Here is a 21,920-nt window from a genome sequence, read left to right as displayed (position 1 = left end):
TGAGAGCTGGCCAGCTTTCTTGTTGTCCTCTTTGAAAGGTGGAGAGGATCAGGGAGTTACCACCCAAGTTAGGATATCACAGTTCAGATGAGTAGACAGTTTGACAGGTAAAAATCTGGTTGGATGTGGGGGTCAGAGGGCCATGGCTGACATGCTGTTGCTTGTTTGGATGCCAGTAACAGTGGGTACCACAGGGGACTGTCCAGGGACTGGTCCCGATTAACACCCTTTAACCTGCAGGAAGCAACGAGAGGCACTCCTGTGTTGTCTGCACATCACGCCACATGGGGGGGGACCAGCTGACAGGCAGAGGAACAGGCTGGCATGGATGATGTTAGTCATATACTGGAAAAAAACTGTGCTGTGGAGGCTGTGATACAAAATGTAAAGATCTTTTTCATCCTCCTCTAGTTTTCTTGTTTACAGTGCATTTTACTTGTTAGTTATTGTATTTTGTTTAATCTCTCTTTGCAAGTGGACTGATGGGCATTGACCAGTGCCAAGGAGCAGGAAACATCACTCCACAGAACCATCTTTCTTTATTTCAGCTTTTAGTGTGATACTGTTCCCTTTCCTGTCCCTCAGGCCTTGGTAAATCTCATAAAATCCTTTTCAGATTGAAATCCTATTCTTCCCGAGCTGTTCTGTGTTTTACAGCATGTATTTCTCTGTAGTTGTGTTATTCTCTTGTTGACAGTCTTTAGGTGCTAGTTCCCTGGCTGGTAAATGCCTTCCTTAGTCTTAAAATTATCCATTTGTTTTGTTCAGAGCAATGCATGGGGATAGCAGATAGGCTCACAAATACCTGACACTGCTTCTTAGCTCTTTTTGCTACACCAGATTTTCATAATACTGAATCCTAGGGATGCCTGGAAGAAGCCAGCAGCATTCTGCCTGCTTACGCATCTCTCAGAAGAGCTGCAAGCTGCCTGGATTTCTCTTATAAACTCACTCAATGGACGCGCTTTCACAAAAAGGTGTTTAATAGATTTATTTCAGAATATGATAATAAATAGTTGTTTCAAATGTCAATTTTAAGGCTTGCAAATGTAACTATATACATGCATAAGATCAGAACATAAATCAGCACAGTAAAACAGCTTTGTAAATATTTATGAACTCAAGGCTCTTTGTTTCACACTTACTCCTTCTGTGTCGTCATCTTAAATTTTCAGTTGCTTTGGTTTATGGATGGTAGTCTGGGCTGAGTCCCTGACATTGTTAAATTGCCTCCTGTTTGTTCTGGCATTGCATATACCAAACAATGCTAAGTCTTTATTGACTTCAAGTGAACGTATGCTCTATAGAAAGAGACCCGTTTGCATTCAGGGGCAGACTCTGCATTCTGATGGACCTGTGTGAAGTTTAGCAAGCCCCACGTTGCCAGACCGAAGCACAGCCTGAATTTGTCCTTGTGAGCTGCCACCCCCATGGTGGCTTCTGGCAAGGCAGGACCCAGTTGGTGTTAGTATTTCAGACAGGGCTGGTTATTCAGGAAGGAGAGGGAAAGGAGAAATATTAAAAAGATGGTTGAAAGGATGAAAAGTTGAGGTTTGCCATGAAGGAATAGAGAGGCGAATCAGAACTGTCATGGCGTAGCACAAACAGTCTAGTGAGTACTGCAAAAAGTTAATCTCATGCAAAAGTCTGCCTCTCTGGCTCCTGCTCCCATGGCTGTGATATTTGACCCAGGCATCCTGGCATTCCAGTAGCCCAGAAAGAGAGGGAATGACCTTCATGCTCCATCCATTGCAGCAGTCACAGGTGAAGGCAGAAGTTTGCAACCATCTGGGCATTGCTGTTTTGCAAATTTTACAAAGTTGTGCATGGCATCACTACTCCCATTTGTGCCATGTTATCTCAGCAATTTATATGACTGTTCACTAATTCACAACAAAATCTCTGACTTAGTTGTGTTTCCTCCTTGCTTAACTATTAGCAGATAGCACCATGTTAATTGATATAATAATCAGAAAAAAAAAAAATCTACTGATATTTTTCCAGTGTTTGTTTAACTGGATCTTTAAAGTTCCTAAGTGTCAGTTTGGACTGAGACAAGAACTATCATTTTTCTTCTCTCTAGTCTATTGGCTCTCAGCCTTTTTGGATTGCAACCTACAACAGGTTTGAGAATGCCACTGTGCACGTCTTGTAGTTTTTGTAGTATGAACAGGTGGTGCTCATGTCAACTCAGGATGGATTCTTCACATTAAGGAGTTTGTTTCTGTTACTTCGTGAGAGAACTTGATGGATAAAGGTCCTGAGAGGCAAGCAAACCAGGCATGCTTCCCATGTGTTTCTGTACATCTTCACTGAAACTGGGGGATCAGCAGAAAAAGGGGAGGTTGGGTGTGAAAACATTTTCCATGACATTTACACATCTTCATTTGAGATTTATGACATTTCACGAGCATCTTGAAGGAAATTAATGATGATGTCACCCTCCATCTACTTCCTAGGGAAAAAAAAAAAAAAAGAGAGAGAGAGCATAGTTATATCTTTATATATGTGTTTCCGAAGTAACTCCAGTAAGATTGATGGAAAACTTCTGATTGTGGAAGTGAGGAGATTCTCCTCACAGTAGCAGATACCATGTCTAGATGCATGAGCCCAGTCTGAGATGTTTCCTTGAACATGCATTACCAGTTCTTTTCTGCACCAGGGAGCAGCTAGCAAACCTTCAGAAATGGTGGCCTTGATGTATGTACCTGCTTTCTGTGCTGCCCCTCTCCTTCATCCTGCAGGATCCAAGAGGTAGTTTCCTTCTGAAGCTTCCCTTTACAATTATAGCTCTTCAGGGACCTGGGATTGTGAACAACCTCTGTTTGCAACACTAAGTACAGTAAATTCTATTGTGTTACCCAACAGTAGCAAATGAAATAATCCCACTCCCGTCACTTTCTAACAGGATAATGTTAAAGGCATTCCTTTGAGATGGAGAGTAATAATTTGCTAATTCCCCTCAGTATTTCATGCTTCTCAGTAGTGTAGCTAATTTTCTCTGAGTACCTTATTAACATTCACAATGACTCTGTGGTCCCACCCTAATAGCTCTCCACAGAGGCAGTGACTGTGAAGGTGAGAGCTGACACAGTGACACATTTTCCTCCTTTTTTCTCTGTAGACTGTATTATCCTGGCTTCCATCCGCTGAGGGCTGTCCAGCTGATGCGAGTGGGCAAACTGCAGTACAGTCAAGACATGTTTCCTCAAGCACTGGAGACTTTGAAACAGGTCAGTGTTGTGAAATGCTACGTCCTCCCCCAGCTCTCGCTAGCCCCGAACCAGCCATGTATTCCCTCCCCTTCTCCTCTGACTGTACCTTGTGCCTTTGCATATTCCTCACCACTTTTTCCGTCGTCAGTGCTGTTTCCCCAGGCTGCAGCTGAATGTGATGATGGGTCACTGTTGCGCAGAGTTTCAGGCACTGCCTTCCTTCAGTATCAGTCAATGCTAATTGCAGTTTGATAGCTCAGAAGTGCCTGAATGAAAAATTGCTGTTAGATCTGAAGAGATAAAACTATCTTATTGCCTTCTACTCTCCTTATTACCATAGCAAAGGGATTCTGGGAGCACTAGAAGTACAAAAACAGGTGCGGAGCTGCGGTTTCTACCCTCCTTATAGTACCTCCTTAGGTATTTGTGATTTTGGATAGAAGAACTTTGCCTTTTCATGCTTGTATTTTATTGTGAGCTACACAATCAACAGGCGTGCTTCTCGATCCCCCCTGTTTCTGTGTCACTCACCATCTTTCCATTCAATCTGTTTTTGCAGCTGGTGCTTTGCTGGTTACTTTTCAGTTTTAAGCTGTCCCTGTTGTACCTGAACTTATTGTTCAGGTTTAATGAGTTTTATATTCATTTCCTCCTACCCCGGGCTCTTATTTGTCCTGCTGTTATATTGCTTTTACTATCTGGCTTGGGACTACAACCTTAAATATACTGAAGAATCCCCTTCCATGAGCAATGTTTTCAGGACATAGGCTCTCACTTGCTTCATGTCTCGAATCCTAAGCCACTGTTGGGGTATTTTTCTCCCACTGGAAGATGTGCTGCCTCAGGTCCCCCTCAGAGAGGTCTCAGGCTCATTCACGTGTATTGTTGATTGTACTTTGTTGAAGCTGGCCTGAAGACACCACAAACTCTGTGAGGTTCCCCCACTTGTCTCCCTGCCCACCTCCAGTGCCTGATGCAGTCTCCTCAACTTTTTCTCAGTACTGCAGATAGCCATTTGCAGTTTGCCCTCTGCAAGGAACTTGTCACAATACTGTCACTTCAGGCCTTGCACAGCTTGTGTTGTCTTCAGGACAGGGTATTTCACATGTTAGCAGTGCGTTTATCCTTAAGACATCCCACTGGAGAAATCCTGTCGTCTCCATTTCCAAATGGGGAAATTGCAGGACAGAGGGACTGAAGAGCTTCTAGCACAACCTTGGGAAAGTTTTCAGCACTTGCTCCTCTCCTCTCTTCTACGTGAATGTCTGAAATTAGATGCCAGAAATTGATGGCTTATGCCCCATTCACAGAGTTGAGAACAAAATAGCTGTAATTACACGGGCCTGCAATTTCTGGTAGGCATTGATAGGATTCTCTGCTTCTCCATTTACACCATATATTTTCTTAGCGCTAATTAAGCAGGAGTGGTTTTTGTTTTTTTGTTCCTGCACAGTCCTCTCCAGTGCAGAAGTCGGCTGTTTTGTCCCCTTTGTTTAATGTCCATATTGTATGAAGTGCTAGCTGTGTTGCAGAGGGGCAGCTGCTTGGGATAGAAGGGGATGGGAGTCTGTGCTGGGGATGGGGAGGAAGTGTTTTTTACTCCTGTCTGGATCCCCTTTAAATAGCAGTCACAACACAACAGATAATTTACTGTTTTGTACTTGCTTTTCTGAACCACCCTATCTGTTAGGTTTTAACATCTGATTACATATGCAAAGTGAATAACTGATCATTTTCACCTCTTTAAATAATAAATCAGTATTTGATACGGCACCTTTCTTACCAAATCTTAGTAACTTAAATCTTCACTTGATATATTTAACTTAAATTGTGGCCAATTCTGATCATTAAGAAGTTGATGGGAGCATAATCAATTCTATTTCCCATTCATTATTCAGAAGTAAGCCATATATCTGCCATGTGCCAGGTAATCTGCTCTGCCATTTCCCCTGTAATATTTATGATTTCCAAACATTTGGACCTTCCCTTTTAGCAAATGGAGTGAGCCCCCAGTCAGAGGAGTTTATGTTTTCATTGATATTGCTGCAATACATCAACAGGCGTGCTTCTAATTGCATTTCTAATATGATATTGCATTAAACGAAACTGGAGTTAATTCCCCTAGAGCCATCTGAATGCTGTTCATTGGTGAGGGCAGAAGTTGTGATGGGTTTTTGTATGTGTTTAGTGCAGTAGCCCATTGCAGGCCAGATTGTTACTGTATTATTCTTTGAGTGCAGACCAATACCTAACACAGAAACCATTTTTTCAAGATTTATCTCCTCTGTCCCTTAAAAAGGAGCACATGCTGTTTACTGTTTTATGCCATACCTCTGTGCATCTCTAACCATGCTCTCCAAGACATTAGTGGTCCAAAAGGACACAGTAAGTGCTTTGTAGCTGGGATGCAGAACCATTGATAAACCAATCCTATTGCAGCTTTGTCTACTCCCTATTCAGTCTCCACCTTTTTAACCAAATGTGTCGTACAGGGAGAGACTCGCCTCTCACTCTCTGCGAGAACAGTTAAGCAGACAGAAAAGCTTCTTGTCATCCTACTTTCCCTACTTCCCCAACTTGCATGCATGGGATGCAGTGCTTCTTCGAACAGGATCTGAAGCTGACTCCTTCATCGCTGTCTACACAGGAGCAAATTAGAGCCATGTAATTCCCAGTTTGTTGCGAGTAAAGGATGTGATTCCTAATATAACTCAGATAATGTCCTGGAGTTATATCAGAACACAGTTTGGCCCTCTGTGATTAGATGTGTCAACAGAGCATGCCACATGCTCAGAGCAGAAACTCGATTGCCTTCTCTGCTTCATTACTCTTCTTAATACACTCTGACACTGAATAGCACCCTGTTGGAGCTCTCGTCAGACTAATTTCAGCCTGGCATTAAGGAGAAGGATGGGGAAGGTGCAGAGGAATTGGGATCTGAGTGAAATTCACCTCACTCATATAAATCCTGTTTAATCAAGCACAGCCTCAGAGCTGCTGTGGATTGACAGTGGCTCTGCAGCAGCCCTGCAGTGTGTTTGCACCCGTAGATCTTCACACACAGCCGTGCAGCCCAGCCCGTATTTCTGCACCCTGCGTCACCTGAAAGTGAATCACAACCACGCTGCCCTACTCTTATCACCCTTTGGTTTTAGCTCTCTCACCTGCACCCCGAAAGAAGGCTTAAATAATGTGAGGGGCCTTGTGTTACCCATTAAAATGAAATCACCTTTTAAAAATATATTATCCCCTGCAGAACCTAATTTGCCAGGTCTTGGAAACAGAAGTATTACAGAGAGGCAGTAATCTACTTCTGGAGTAAAACCTAAAGGTAGCCTTTGGTTTATTGTACAGCCAACCTATTATTTTTACATTTATATATATATATATGAAAAAATGTAATGCTGGGAGAACAAATGGAATTATAGATCAGGAAAGCCTTTGTCAGCAAAACACCAGAGCTGGAGCCTGGTCTGACAAAACTAATTTAAAGAGCCTTGGATGACTGTAAAAGTGGCAGTAATGACAGTTGCAACAGGCTGTCTGGGGATGGGTAAAGCTTCTCGACCTGGAAACAGTGCTCGCGCACGAGCCCAGGACGGGTCTGCATTTCTGGAGCTCGTGGGAATCCCCTGGTGAGTATCTGTGGTTTGTCCCTGTGCACATTCGGTGCCCTAAATATTTGGTAGGGGTCATCATTACCTTCACAGCACTGCAGACTCCTCTCTTTGGTTGACCGTAACCTCAGTGCAACCAAACTGTGCGAGGACAGGCAGGGTGTACAGGGGAAGACTTGGACCTGGTTTTTCACCCTTGCCTCCTTGAAGTGAGTCCCAGTGGTAGTGGTGGTGGTGGCAGCCTGTGCCCATGGGCTTGCTTGAGTGATGGCTGGTGGGGACTGAGGCAAGAGGGGCGCCCAGAGCTGCGCTGCCTTTCATTTGCATTCATGGAACAACTGCTGTACCTCTGATCTAATGGGTTTTATATTCTTCAGGGATACAGCGTGTGGTTGGTGACACTCTGGCCTGAGCTGCTGTCTTGCGATTACTGTAGTGTTTCATAATTAGATTTCTTCTTTTGTCTGAGAGGAGGACCACACACATCACAAGACTCTGATCCGCCTTGGCTCTGCTGGTTAACTATAAGATATAAAAGAAAAGGGGGGGGGGGGGGGAAGGGCTCAGAGAGTTGGCATATTCCTCCATATTTTTCATATATCACCAGTTAAAAAATCCTTGCTTTGGAGGTGAAATTATCCCCGGTTTTTCTCTGATCTTTACAAAAATAGCTCTGTAACTTCATGTCAGCATAACCTGAGAATTAGGGAAGTCATTGCTATTCTACCTTCAATACAGCCTGGTTCTGACTTGTAGTGCACTGTGTAAGACAGAACATTGCATGAGAATGATTTTCTCCCTGAAGGAGACAAAAGGATAAAGACTGGGTGCATTTATCTGCCGTACTGAGGACAGAGACGAAATGGAAAAGAAATGTTGCAGGTGAGAGAGAAGTCAGCCACGGTAATGGTATCTCAAGGTTAGGTACGATATTAGGGAATTTTGCCTTTTATCAGATATATATCCTCACGGACATCTGTAACATCAGGGTGTTGATGGCCATCACTACTTGCCTGACCTGTGTCCTGTAGGTGGGCTAAAGATCAGGGTCAGCTGCCCTGGGACTATGATCCAGCCCAAATGCACAGCTTGTTAACACAGGTCTTTCCCAATAAATCCATCAGCTTTCTTGGACAGATCATGTAAACACCACACACCAAACGTGTCTATATCTATGGCCAGTCCCCATCACCCTTTTGCCCTGGAGTCATCCTGACCATGCTTAGCCTGAGCACAGCTGCTCTGTGCTGCACAGCAACATGCCTGGGATCCCACCTGCAGCTATGCTGCTCTGCACCATCCAGGGATTCCTACACTGTGCCCATGTTCATATTTCTCCACTCCACTGTCTCTGCCAAGTAAGGACTGGCTCTTATTCTTGCCTTGTACGCTACCTCTTCAGTTATTTATATTAAAAAAGCTCTCATACAGCTTAACACTTCATGCTCAACTATGTTGAAGTACTTTCGTGATCTGTTCTTCACAACATTTTCCCCTCACGTTAAATTAGGAAAAACAGAAGACTAAGAACAGCTTAGTGAGTATTTTCAGGGAATATAATTATGACTTCCTTGCAAATGTTTTGCAAAAACATGAACAGATTTGTATTTCTCCTAAAATAGATATACGCAAAAACGAGGATTTCTGATTTTATTTCACATTTCTTAGGCATTTCTAGTGAAATGAAAGAATTTCCATTGTTCTGTATAACTGAGTATTTTACCATTTAGTAGTAGGAAGGCACTGTGGTAGCTCAGAACATCTGATTCTTTGTAGAGTTCCTTGCTTACTCTGATTTGTTTTGACTGATAATTCAACTTGTTCTTTCGGTCCTTTGCTTCCTTCCTCTTACTCTAAAAAGTTAGCTAATTGGAAGCAAAAATAAATTATGCCAGAATTTCCATATGCTTGCCTGTTTCTAGAAGTTGGAAGTAGAATTTGATTCATTCTACCAAAGAATCTTTATATTTATTTTTATCTTTGAATTTAAATGAGGTCCCTTCCTTGATATATTTCCAAAAAGATAATTTTTCTTGTAATCTAAAGCTGATTTAGCTGAATTTTATCAGCCGACTGGACCAGGAACTTATTCAAGCCCAGGCTGCATTTACTTTTTGATGATTCCTCAGCTTGTGATGAAGAAAAATCTCTGATGTTTTTTCTTCTATCAGTGCACTTGGAGCTCCCTTGTTCTTTCCTTATAAGTGCTGAGTCTGTTTCCACCTGGTACTTCCCTTCTTCCATGAAGAATTTAAAAGAATGAAGAAGCCGAAATGTCGTATGAGAAACGGTGATTGAAACATGAGCTGGGCAAGGAGTATGTCAGACATATCTGTGGCAGGGAATCAGCAATACAACAGACAATATGAGCAAGCATAAATTGGGCTAGCAATGTAAGATGACCAACACAGAGAGAAAATAATCTATGGGAAATGGAGCAAAGAACCATTCCTCACACGTGCCTTTTTTGAGTGAAACTATTAATTTACATATTTGTTTGATGCTATGTATAGTTTCTCCTTATATAGTCAGAGCACTTAATTCTATTTGTTAAGCATTAATCCATTTATATTTCAAGGACTTTGAGGCTATTAACAGCATAAATATCGCAGTCATCTTTTAAATAATGTATAAAAACCTTGGGTGTTGTAGTTGATCAATCTTAAAATTGCCTTCATGCCTCAGTGCAAAAGCATCTCCCTCTATTACGCCAAACATCCCTCTGTGCAACACATTAGGGGACTTTAATGTTTTAACATCTAAGAATAATGTGTCAGTACCTCCTCCTTTGTCAGAGACAAATTGTTACATGCTTTGGGATACTTCACTCTGATTTCTACTATGCCATGCTTTAAAGCCCCCATCTTGAGAGTTGGCACTGAAATCCATGCCCTACTGCAGTTACCAACCCTTTCAGATGTCCTGCGCAATGACTAATGTGTCCCTTTCTGCTCTCTTCTCCAGGCCTATAATATTATGAAGGTGACCCATGGGACAGATCACAGGCTGATGCAAACCTTGATGGACTTAAAGGAGCAGTGTGAGGCCATCATGAAAATACAATGAAGAAATTATCCGGTCTGGAAAACAAAATATTCAAGGAGAAAGGAAATCAGATGTTTTTTATTACATTAGGAAGTTTCTCAATGATTTTGTTGTCTTTTCATCAGGCCCTACTTTGATTACAAAAATTTGTTGGTTTTGCTGTATCTTCTGAATTGAGTTAATGGTTGGAGGAATATGTGCTATTTTCAGAAAGTTTCTAATTTCTACAAGGCAAAATGGTAGTGGGTAAGCCTTAGTATTTGATCTTAAAGATGCTGGTGATAAAAATACAGACTTAAACATATAGCAAGGAACAATTTTCTTCATTTTTATTTAATTACCAGAATCTTCAGTCCAAATACCACTGAATGTAGGAAGAATTGAGACTTGAATTGTAACTCAATGATACTTGACCCAGCTTCTCCCATGTGTTTTAGGTATTGATTTCTGTATCCGTCCCGTTATCTCTGGAATGATCACAAAGTCTCACCTTACCAGCTGTTTTATGTATGTTTATCAGAACACCCTTTGGATTTTTTTTTTTCCTAATTTAGATGATAATACTTGATTATCAATTTAAAACACCCGATTTAATTGATAACAAATGCTGGGAAATGCATACAGTCTTAGCTTGTTACAAAATAATGTAATTCCATTGACATCAGCAGCCAGTTTTTTGTGCCAGTTTATGCCAGCAATTGAAGATCTAGTCTCAGAAATATTCTATGTAGAGAGAGCATATTTTTCCCTTTGACTTACCATTTGGTGTGTTTTCCAAAAGCCTGATCCAATACTATTTGACATTAAATAAAAGACTTCCAGTGTTCTAAATGAGATTTTCTTCCCTTGCATTTTAACTTTTGAGTTCTGTTCCTCTTTTTCTTGCCTTTTATATGTTATAATAGTGGATATTAAAATGGATGAAACAAAAAATTTAATCAAATATGTATCTATGCAGAAATTGTTTATCCTGATGTCTCACCATTTTGACTGCTTCAACAAGTTCTCAATCCGTAAGTGTTAAAAAGAGAGACTTGGACCTATGAGCTCAAACCTTTGTTTGCAGGTGCAAGTTTTTTGTGAAGCTTCCTCAAAATCAGAGGTTGGGTATCAGGGGCAGTGCAAAAAGTAGGTTGGGTAGTATGGGTTAGAAGTTCAGTGACAGGCCTGCTGATAATCTGTCCACATAAAAGGAATTCCAGCTTTTTTTTTTTTTTTTTTTTTTTTTTTTTTTTTTTAATGAAAGTAAAATTGGAGAAACTACTTAGTTACTAAAAAGCCAAAAGAAATACAGGAACGCTGTCAACAGGACCATGCTTAAACTACCTCTTGGATTTTTTAGGTGAAATTATACTTGCCACTAGGTGTCTCAATTTAAGAAAGCATTCAAGAAACAATTAGAATAACCTGGTTTAAAAGGTGACTAGGCTCTGGAAGCCCCTTTGAATCACTTTAGGGCTGAAGTCAAACCTTCTGCTAGTGCCCGGAGATACCCCTGGGCCTCCAGCACCTACCCTCTCAGTAAGGAACTGAAACAGAAGTGAGGTGCCAGCTTTGCTTTCACACAGCAAAGTGCACTGAGCGTGTACCCAGGAAGATGGTGCTGTGGTTTTTAGACATTTCTGAGCCTGCAGTGTTTGGACTTACTGCTTCCAGTCCCCCAAAGAGTATTTTGGACTCCAGAGCATAGAGATTTGGGCTACTTAATCCTGTAGTTCAACACTAGCTAGGAGTTTCTTTCCAGCCAGGGAAATGCTCACCCTGGTGACTGCAGCCAGGTATGGTCACCTCCTCCTCACTCAGGGCAGGCAACAGGCTGGAGCCTGGGGCTCTAGCAAGTGAGCAGTGCAACACAGTGGTTAACAGTTTTTCTAAGCAAATTCAGTTTCATGATTGCCAGGCCAACCATGTTCCTTCTTCCCTCTTTTCCATACCTGCCCTCCTCTCCCTCCCACCTAGCAGGCAGGGGTGTTAGGACATGGCTGTGTGGTGGGGCTCTAAGACCTTCAGAGATGTGATGAGCTAGGAGATCATCCTTGGGGAAGAGAAGCCTTTCTTGGAAAGCATGTGCTCCATTTCCCCACACTCCTCAGCAAGAGGATTGTTATTGCCAGAGCTGCTGACTTCCACTTTTAACACAGAAACAAATGTTAACAACAGCCAAATATTTATGAGGAACGTCGAAACCTAAATAATTTAAGGCCTCTGAAAGTATCGCTTCAGGTGTGTCGCTCCTCTCTAACAATTTATTGCTGCTACTCCAGCCATGACTGTTATTTCATTAATCCATAGTTGTTGTAAAGTCAGGCTTTTTTCACACCGGTAACTTGACACCATTAATTATTATGAGATGGGAGCACATTTAAAAAGAAAATGAACACTCTGGGCATAATTTACAGCCCCAGTACATGAGTGCCAGCGCTGAGGAAGATATCTCCTTTCAAGGCGTTTGAATTTGTTCCACCGTATGGAGCGTTCACTTGCCCGGCAGTAATATGCAAGCAATAACCTATGAAATGCAGCGCCTTTCTGGAGTACGAGGCATGGCTTGAGGCCAGAGGCCAAGCCGTATCAGCCACCCAAGATGTGCAATAATCCCCACAGAAATTCACTGCTTGGTTGGGTCTTCTTGCTGTTATGAAAAGGAAATTATCTGGGGAAAAGGTCAGACCTTTGCATTTATTGGGATTTCTGACAAAGGAGTAGCATCATTGATGGACAATCAGAAAATGTGAGAGGTACTCAGTCTTCAAGAGCTATCTTCTGGTTTTAAAGGGACACATCTGTATTTGACATTATGTGGTTTTGCATAAAGATGATACTTGTTTTATCTTATGATTACTAATCAGATGGGAAGATTTTCAAATGGAAAGGACTTCGGAGTGTGAGATGAGATCGTGCATCAGTTTACACAGCACGTGCTGGGAGATGCCCGCCAGCTCTCATGCATACATACAACTGTATGTATGAATAGCAGCACTGCCTTCTGGTTCAAGGACACACAACTATGCAAGCACAACAAAAGGGAAAGACGGGTGCTAGGGCAGAGTCAAAGTTACCTGGTTTTGGATGAGAAAGGTGACATTACAGCAAGCTAAAGGAGCCACCTACACTCAGGTCAGGGTCCTGAGAGCACCACCATGTTACCTGCCTTGCCTGGCCTGCTTTTCTGGGCTCTTCTGCAGAGATTCCCTAGTACAGGGACAAAATTCATGCTTTACATTCATTTCTGCTGATACAAAACTTGCATTTCTTTCAGCTTGGTCAAAGGAACAGTCAAGTTGTCTGGTTGGTGTCAGACATTTATTGCGTGGTTTCCCTTGGAGACTTGTATCTCCCACCACCACCACCAGGGCTGCTGATGCTGCATGGACGATTGTTGCTGGCAGATTTTCTCTCTGTGTTCCCACTCCAGCCTATTTTCTGCAGAACAGGCTGGCCTGTGACTGCAGAAAGATTTTGAAAGTGCAGTAGGAAGCAAGAGCACCAGGGAGGAAGGCACATTGGCTAAACACATTTCATTTCAAGGTAGTCTTACTTTTTCAGCTTGAACTCAAAGTACTTGGAAGTATATATGCACAGATGTTTTGGCCCTCTAGAATAATATGTCTCAATTTTTCTGGTTGGTTGGTTTGTGGCATTGTTTTTTTGTTGTTGTTTGTTTTGTTTTGTTTTTGGATGCTATCAGCTTTCCAAGATAAAGATGCTGAAGTCTAAACTCAGAAAGAAGCAGACCGCAACATTATCAATAATACTGGCAGGCTTGGTACTTGTTTTCAGCAGACCAGCTCAGAGATTTTTCCAGTACCTTTGGAAAGTAATGACAATTTGGGTTCACCTCAAGGCTCAGAAATACATTTTGAGTTACTTTTTTTTTTTTTTTTGTCACTTTCCCTTAAATTAGTCTATTAGTCTATGTTAGATTGCACTTACAGCAATTGCACTACATTGGAGTATGTGTTTGGAAGAAAAGCAGTAACAACAGAGGAAAAAAAAAAAAAAAAAGGAAATTGTGCACTTTTGCTGAGAATTGATAGCAATAGAACAAACCCTTCTTTCAAAAATATAATAAAATAAAAACAGATCCTTAACCTGTCTGTTGTTTTTTTTAAGCATGGTGCAACTCTTTGTATCCATAACCCTCAAAGTGTGCTAATAATGTTAGAGCTGAAAAATCTCTGGGTCCTTAGCAAACAGAGCTTGCAATTCATAGCAGAGGTGGTAGAAAGGAAAGACTCTAGTAAGAAAAATGCAGTGAGCTGTGACCTTCTCAAGGCTATCACCCTGTGTCTGCAGTCTATTGTGTGCAGGTTTGTGCCAGCAAAAGTCTCCCACTACTCAGCATTTTCTGTGCTTGTAGCTGTAAACCTGTTCTCTGCTGTGTATTTTTTAAGCTAGTTTTTCTTACATTTTGTTTTTTTTTGTTTTTGTTTTTTTTTTTTTTTTAACATATTAATGAAATACAGAGGTTATTTCCCTGCAGAGAATATTACAAATAGTCCCTGGCCACAGCAAGACTCATAGTGAACAGAGTTGTTTTTCATAGAGGTTGTGCCAATAAAGATTTTTATTTTTTTCCTGATTCTGAATTAAATCTCCCATAAAACAAGGATAAAGACGGTCTTACTGCTATGGATGTGGAGTTCTAGTTTGGCTTCTCCGCTGCACCAGAAACTTTGTGGCCTTGAGCAAATCACCTAGGGTCATGCTGAGACTGAGTTGTTTAGTTGCATAGTTGGGCTTTGTTGTTGCTAATCCTTGGGAAATTTCCACTCACTCCTTTTTGGTAAAACAAACCCACAAAAAAATTAAAAGGAAGTGGGTATGACACTCTCCATACGTCTGCCTCACTACTTCCCTACTGAAAAGGGCTTTAAAACTCTACATGCCTTCCCTTAGCACCTTATTTGTAGGACAGCAGGAGAGCTATTTGCAGAAAAAGATGTAGTTCCCAAAATACCTCCAGAAACTTTCCAGAGAAGGCAAAGTATTATGTCACAGCTGAGGAAAATGAGGCCCATGGATAAATGCACCAGGATAAATACACCAATGTGTTCATGGCTGCGTGATGCCGCAACTGCAAAAAGCACTGGAGCAAAGGCTGGCATCCGCAGCCTTGGGGTCGTGGCGTCACCCACGGAAAATGGTGTCAATGTGAGCACCAGCACCATGCAACAGTGTGCTGCAGAGAGGCCCCCTCACTGAACTACATGACAGCTAAAGAAACTACTGATTATAGGGAAGAAATATTTGGCCAGACTCATGTTTTGGGAAGGGCAGCCAACAGCTGGTTGCCAAGTTAAAGGTCCTCTTCTGTTTTATTTCTGCTTTTATAATGGCTATTTTCTCTTTCCCATTGGCCTTTTCATTTCTGATTTTATAAAGTTAATCAGGCTGAAAATACATTTGAGATGAATGCTTCATATAATGGTCCCTACAAAAACAGCTGAGTGTATTTTTCTTGCCCTAAGAATAACGAATGCAGGTTACCTGAAAATCTGTGGCCTTCTATTCCTTAGTCTTGTCATTCAGCACAAGGGGATTTCTGTTTATCCCCATAATAGTGATGTGTAAACCATGCCTATATGACCCCCATTAGTATTTCATGGGGTGAGTTCAACGTTTTTATTTGCTGTGCGCTTGTGATCAACACGGACAAATCAATTCTAATTCCATCATTCTTTAGACTTTTTGTAGGTTTTAATAAGGACCTTAGAGATTCCTTCCCCCCCAAAAAAGAATAACTCAGCCTCAGTAATTAGGTTTCATACAGTCACTGCTCACACAGAGGAACCTAACAAGTTCTTTATAGTTCCCAGGAGACCAATTAACCTTCTTTTAAATATATCTCTATATAGCTACAGACACACACACGCGCAGGAACGCACATACACACAAGCTTTTCAGTAGTCTCAGATGCTCCAGCTCCTTGTTAACCCAATTCTGATGGGGCTCACAGCAAGAAAGCAGGGCCGAAGAAACCTGCCTGAGTCCTTTTTAACTCCAAAGAAGCCTACACAAGAAAAGAGCACAGTCTCCTCTTCTGCCTGCCCCCAGGAGAGGAGGAAGGGGATTACCATGTAGCCTCTTTGCTTAAAGTTCCCCTTCATCTCCTGGGCTTGGGCAGGTGGCACTTGGTGGTCTCCTTCACTGGAGCTAAGGAGCCTGATCCCCAGCTGTGTTTCAGCCAAGGGCTGGTGAGAATGAAGAAAAGAGCAACATTTTCTGCCTCCGCCCCTTCAATTCAGCAGCTCTGATTCCCTGTCCCCAGAGGCTCCAAATAGGAAGGTGGCAATTTTACACAGCTCTTTGGAGGAAAACTGCTCTTTAAATCACAGGTGATTCCTCTTGACAATTCCACTTGACTTTCAGAGCAGGAGTCAGGAGACAGTAACAGAGAAAGGTGTCTGATGAGGAAATTATCAGAACTCCACTCTTCCCCTCCCCCAAGGCCTTTGCTGTGCTCCTCTCTGTGCTTGACTCTTTACATTTAATGACACTGTTTTTAACAAAGCCATTTTAGTGTTTCCTTCCTGCTGTAGGAGGGGCCAGGTGCGGTGCTGAGCATCCCGTGGTGGAATAGGCTGAGGTCTGGCCCAATCCTTCATGCTGCCCCATGCTCAGATGGGGACACCAAGGCCGTGAGTGCAAAATACGCACTGCTGCCCCTGCCACATGGCAGGAGCCTGCGGTGAAGGATGGGAAGGACACTGTGGTGTTTGGGCACTGCCACGGGGAACCACTGGCCTCTCAGCCTACAGCAGCAGCCTCAGCGCCAGGAGGCATCTGGTGCTTGGGTATGGGTGTAGCAGGCTCTGTGCAATGGTTGTGCAAAAGGCAGCAGTCATGGACCACTGGGGATTGCTTTCTGCTTCTCCCTAGCAATCCATTTTCTCCCACATGGCTCTCTGAGCCCTTGCTATTAGTGAGTCTCCTTTTCCAAGTCACTTCCAGCTGTGGGGAAAAATTCTTCAGCCATGTACTGGCAATGTCTGTGGTTTTCTATTCATTCTAATTCACTCTCCGTTCACTTTTCTATTCACAGTTTCTCGTACCCAGCTTATCCCCTACGTTTTGATCCCCTACGTGATCAAAGTACACTTACTGGGGAGTGATGCTCCCCATCATGCTAACTGGCTGAAGGTAATCATTCAGCAGGGCTAGGGAGGTGATCGTCCCCCTGTACTCAGCTCTGGTGAGGCCGCACCTCGAGTACTGTGTTCAGTTTTGGGCCCCTCACTACAAGAAGGACATTGAGGTGCTTGAGTGGGTGCAGAGAAGGGCGACGAAGCTGGCGAGGGGCCTGGAGAACAAGTCCTACGAGGAGCGGCTGAGGGAGCTGGGCTTGTTCAGCCTGGAGAAGAGGAGGCTCAGGGGCGACCTTATCGCTCTCTATAGGTACCTCAAGGGAGGCTGTAGCGAGGTGGGGGTTGGTCTGTTCTCCCACGTGCCTGGTGACAGGACGAGGGGGAATGGGCTTAAATTGAGCCAGGGGAGTTTTAGGTTAGATGTTAGGAAGAACTTCTTTACCGAAAGGGTTGTTGGACACTGGAACAGGCTGCCCAGGGAAGTGGTGGAGTCACCATCCCTGGAAGTCTTTAAAAGACGTTTAGACGTAGAGCTCAGGGATATGGTTTAGTGGGGATTGTTAGCGTTAGGTAGAGGTTGGACTCGATGATCTTGAGGTCTCTTCCAACCTAGAAATTCTGTGATTCTGTGATTATAATCTGGGAATGTTAATTTCTGAACATATCACAGAATCACAGATTATAATCTGGGAATTATTATAATCTGGGAATTATTCCCAGATTATAATCTGGGAATCTGTGATTATAATCTTGGAATGTTAATTTCTGAACATATCACAGAATCACAGATTATAATCTGGGAATTATTATAATCTGGGAATTATTCCCAGATTATAATCTGTGATTCTGTGATTATAATCTGGGAATGTTAATTTCTGAACATATCACAGAATCACAGATTATAATCTGGGAATTATTATAATCTGGGAATTATTCCCAGATTATAATCTGGGAATCTGTGATTATAATCTGGGAATGTTAATTTCTGAACATATCACAGAATCACAGAATCAGGCTAATGGGGTGGTGGGAACTTGTCCTCTGTGTCAAAAAAAAGGCCAGCTTGCCAGCAAGCTCCTGGCTGGTGTTTGCAGCGCTACAGAAACAACATAGGGCTAGACCTCTGCTGACATGCAGAACTCCCTATAAACTGGCCCAAACCCAGACTGACTTTTGCCCAGTCTTTCTTGCTCTGACTGAGACCCATTAGGGCATCCTTCAGCCAGGCAGCTGTCTCGGTTCAGAGCACAGCCTGGTGAGGAGCCAAGCAGGGCAAAGGAAGGGATTTATTCCTCCTGCTTGACGCAGTGCCATCAGCTAACACCTCTCCTTACGTGTAGGGAATAGAGCAAGGTGCCAAAGCCAGCTGTAGAGCATACCACATTTCTCACAGTCCAGAGAAGAGGTGTCCCAAGGCCTTTCCCGTTGTTCTGCAGCCAACATTTTGGGAGCAGCCCAGAGCTTTCCACGTCCCAGCTCTGTGCCTGGGAGAAAGCGGTGCCTTGCTGGCTGCACTCTGACCATGAAGCACATGCTGATCAGGGCCATCAGCCTTAGAGCCGCTGAGGTTTTAGCCTTGTACAAAGATGTCACCTGTTCAGCCTCTGTCTGTGTGTGGGGGGGGAGAAGCAGAGAATAAATTAATAAATAAACTTTAAAAAATAAATTCAGAGGCAATAAGTAACCATTTTTGAGGTGGCACGGAAATGTTTTGCTTGCTGCTCCACTCTTGGCAAATGGTGGAGAACAAGTTTGGCAGGACAATGCCTCAGCTACTGCGTTGGCTTTGCACCATGGCCGCTCCTCTGTGCCCGTCGCTCTGCAGAGCCACCTGCCATTAGACATGGCTTCCCTGTGCCATCTGCAACTCCTCTGGGAAACCTTAAGCAGCCTGCCAAATTGAAATGGTGGAAACCCCAAATTGCCTTGGGCCTGCAGATGATCCCAGGCACAGATTTGTTGGTGAGGGAAGGAAATGGCAAATGACACTTATTCTTCCCCAGAAATCAGTCTCCATGTCCTGCTGGGCACCACAAACTCCCTCATCTCACTGCCACCATCATGTATGGAGTGCACCAGCTAGTGCAGCAGCTCAGGGCACATGGCTGTCTGAGGCCTGAAGGGAGCTGAGGCCTTGCTCTGACCCTACAAGAGGTGCCTCCATCACGGGGCCCAAGGCTGGCTGATGCGCTCAGCCAGCTGGACAGGGCACAGCTGTCAGCCTCTGCCCCCTCCTCAGGGTTCATCCAGCCCCAAATTTACCTGAATTTTCTTGTAGCAAAAGCTTATGCAAGAAGCAAACATCAGCTACTGGGCCAGCTCCTCACCAGCCTGTGCTGCCTCGCATCTGAGGAAAGTCTGCAGGATGTGGTCAGGTGTATGATTTCTTAGAGAAGCTGGTTTATGGCTTGCCCATCTGAAAGACTTTATTTTGGTTTCAATTATAAGTTACTACATGTATGCGCTTTGAAAAAAAAAAAAAAAAAAAAAAAAAAAAAAAAAGTAGAGCAAGGTATCCTCTGCCTTGTCCAGGGAAGAATTTCTAGGGTCATAGAGGCAATTCAAAGCTCAAAGGTTTACAAGCCCAGCAAGAAGATAAGGCAGTGTAACAGCCTCCACACTTTATGGTGCCAGCTTGTGAAGAGATCGAAATGGCTTAGTGTGAGGGCCAATTTTACTCAAGGTTCCTGTTTGAGGAAGGAAGAAAAAACAACTAATCTTCACAGATAGTTTTGACATTGCTCACCTGGCACCTCCCTGCCGTGGGAGAACTGGCAAGCTGCAAGTGGCACTTGTCCCAAGGATGGGGACTGGCCCTGCTGCCCCTGGCCTCCCCTGGGTCCTGCCTCTCCATCAGCCCTGGCCTCTGGGTGGTGGGACAACAGGTCTTCAGGTGAGAGTCCCTCTTGCTAGGCTAGGCTTTTATTTAGTACACACATAGTGTTTGTTCGTGTGAGTAACCCACTCCGCAGAACACTTTATGCCACTGCAATGCTAATTGTCAAGTAAATAGGACTAGGATTGGTGCGTCCATTGTTCTGGCCCGGTCAGCAGAAAGAATAGAGGCCGATGGCTGCAAAGTATGCAATGTTTGGGCTTAGATGCTTTCCAGAAGCTTTTCTGTGGATTTCACAGCACTTAATGGCTTTACATATAACCTTCAGAAATGTTCTCTGAGCCTCTTTAAACTCATGGCAGGCAAGAGCCCAAGCCCCCGGGGCAGCGTGAGTGACCGATGGCAGGGTTAGTAGCTGAACTCTTAGTGTTCACTTTAGTCACCTAATTGCGATGCTTTCCATTGTCCTTGGAAATTAGGAGAAAATGATGTTCACAGTGTTTTCTTTGGCTCCTGAAGTGCAGCTTGCTGGGTATTGTGGAGTTTCCTTCAAGCATGGTTTGGGAGATGTTTAGTGAAAACAGGGCTGTGAATCTTCCTGCAGCTGCTCAGACACACTTGAATCCAGGGACACCCAGCTAAGAGCACAGAGACAGGCATGAGTTGGGCCGCAGGGTGCTGAAGGGCAAGGTGGGTAAAAGCACTGCTACGCCGTGCTATTGTTTTAAGCAAGAACCAAGGGGCAGCTTGCACAGCACTGTGTTGGGCAGCACAGGGATTCTGAAGGCACTGGTGTGAAGGAACCTGTGGAGCACAGCCCAGTGCACAGCATGGCTTCTGTGCTCGTTTAGAAAAATGGCAGCTTTTCTCCCCGATTCCCTGGTTTCAAGTCATTCAGAGAATGAAGCTGAGCAGGAACAAGACAGGGGAAGCTCGATCGCTTTAAAGTGAGTGAGAGGTCCTCCATGTGTAGAGGTGTGAGATTTTCTCTTTGCAGCATGCCCGGGAGTCCTGCACACCACACCCACACGTCTGGCTGTCCACGGCTAGCCAGGAGCTAGAAATGGGAATATGGATGTGTGCCAAACGCACACAGCTGCATACTTTTGGCTGCCAGTTGGCTGGCATGCCATCCACAATCTGATGCAAAACATGGGTGCCAAACCCATGCAATAAGGTTCCGTAGAAGAGCCACATGTTAATGTACGTGAAATGGAAAGCAAATATTTTCCCTTGACAAGGGACCACTGGGGATGGACATTTCAGCCACTTAGGGCTGTTCCCAGGTCAGCAGTTGCTGGGGTTGTTCTTGAAGGGAGAACAGACTGGACCTCCAAGCTATCTATTTGCTGTTAAAGATTTTGAGATGGGCCTTTGGGCACCACAGAGCATTTGCATGGTCGTACCCACTATAGTGTTGCTTGGTGGTTAAATAGCAGATGTCAGCCTCCAAAACTGCCAGATTGGCAATTGTCATGAACACTAACAGACACCATGAAACATAAAATCCACTCACAGATGGCCTTTTACTAGAGGAACTAAATATTAATTTTGTACTTGTCTGAGAGAGAGCGAGTTGTTTTTTTTTTTTTTCCCCTTCCTCATCTCACTTTTCAGTGGCTCAATGGCAGCCAGAGCTGCTGATCAAAATGAGGTGAGAGCCCAGGGCCCCAGTGTGTTGTGGCAGGTGTGGGAGAAGAAGCAGCTTCAGCAACTGGCTCCTCTCCCCAGGTTTTCCAGGAGTTAGGCAGCTTACTCAGGATCCCCATCAGGTTTACAGGCTAAACCCTCCCCTGCAATGTATCTTCAGCCTGGCAAGTTACTAGCTTCAAAGACAAGGTAAGACTTGGGCATGGCTGGGACAAGACATTAGCTTACAAGAAGTACCAGGCATTTCAGCCATGCCACACCAGGTCACCAGCCTGCTCTCTCTCTGTGCCTTATACCTTTCCTGTCAGTCTTGCCCCAAACCAGAGGTGTGTAGCACTGAGCTCCCTAAGGCTTCAGAACTGACCAACAGTGATCTGATTTTATTTTTCAGCTTGTATAGAGCTCCTCGCCACCAATTCTGCCTCAGACAAAGAGTAGGTCTTGCTCTAACCCATTTTTCTCTGGTTTT

General features: G+C 43.7%; 1 protein-coding gene across 4 annotated transcripts in view; it reads left to right on the top strand.

Moving 5' to 3' along the window:
* Window positions 1-10,713, top strand: part of SMYD3 (SET and MYND domain containing 3) — a 396,214-nt gene extending 385,501 nt beyond the window's left edge. For all 4 annotated transcript variants that reach the window (XM_084512204.1, XM_084512205.1, XM_084512202.1 and 1 more), the window contains 2 exons: window positions 3,125-3,233; window positions 9,797-10,713. In XM_084512204.1, coding sequence (XP_084368330.1) covers window positions 3,125-3,233; window positions 9,797-9,898 — 211 coding nt within the window. In that variant the 3' untranslated portion in view covers window positions 9,899-10,713. The remainder of the gene's footprint in view (window positions 1-3,124; window positions 3,234-9,796) is intronic.
* Window positions 10,714-21,920: the final 11,207 nt, after the last annotated feature.

Source organism: Aythya ferina, assembly GCF_964211825.1.
Source record: "Aythya ferina genome assembly, chromosome: 3".
NCBI lineage: Eukaryota > Metazoa > Chordata > Aves > Anseriformes > Anatidae > Aythya > Aythya ferina.
The sequence above is the reverse complement of the archived record's forward strand: the minus strand, read 5'-3'. Positions and strand labels throughout refer to the sequence as shown.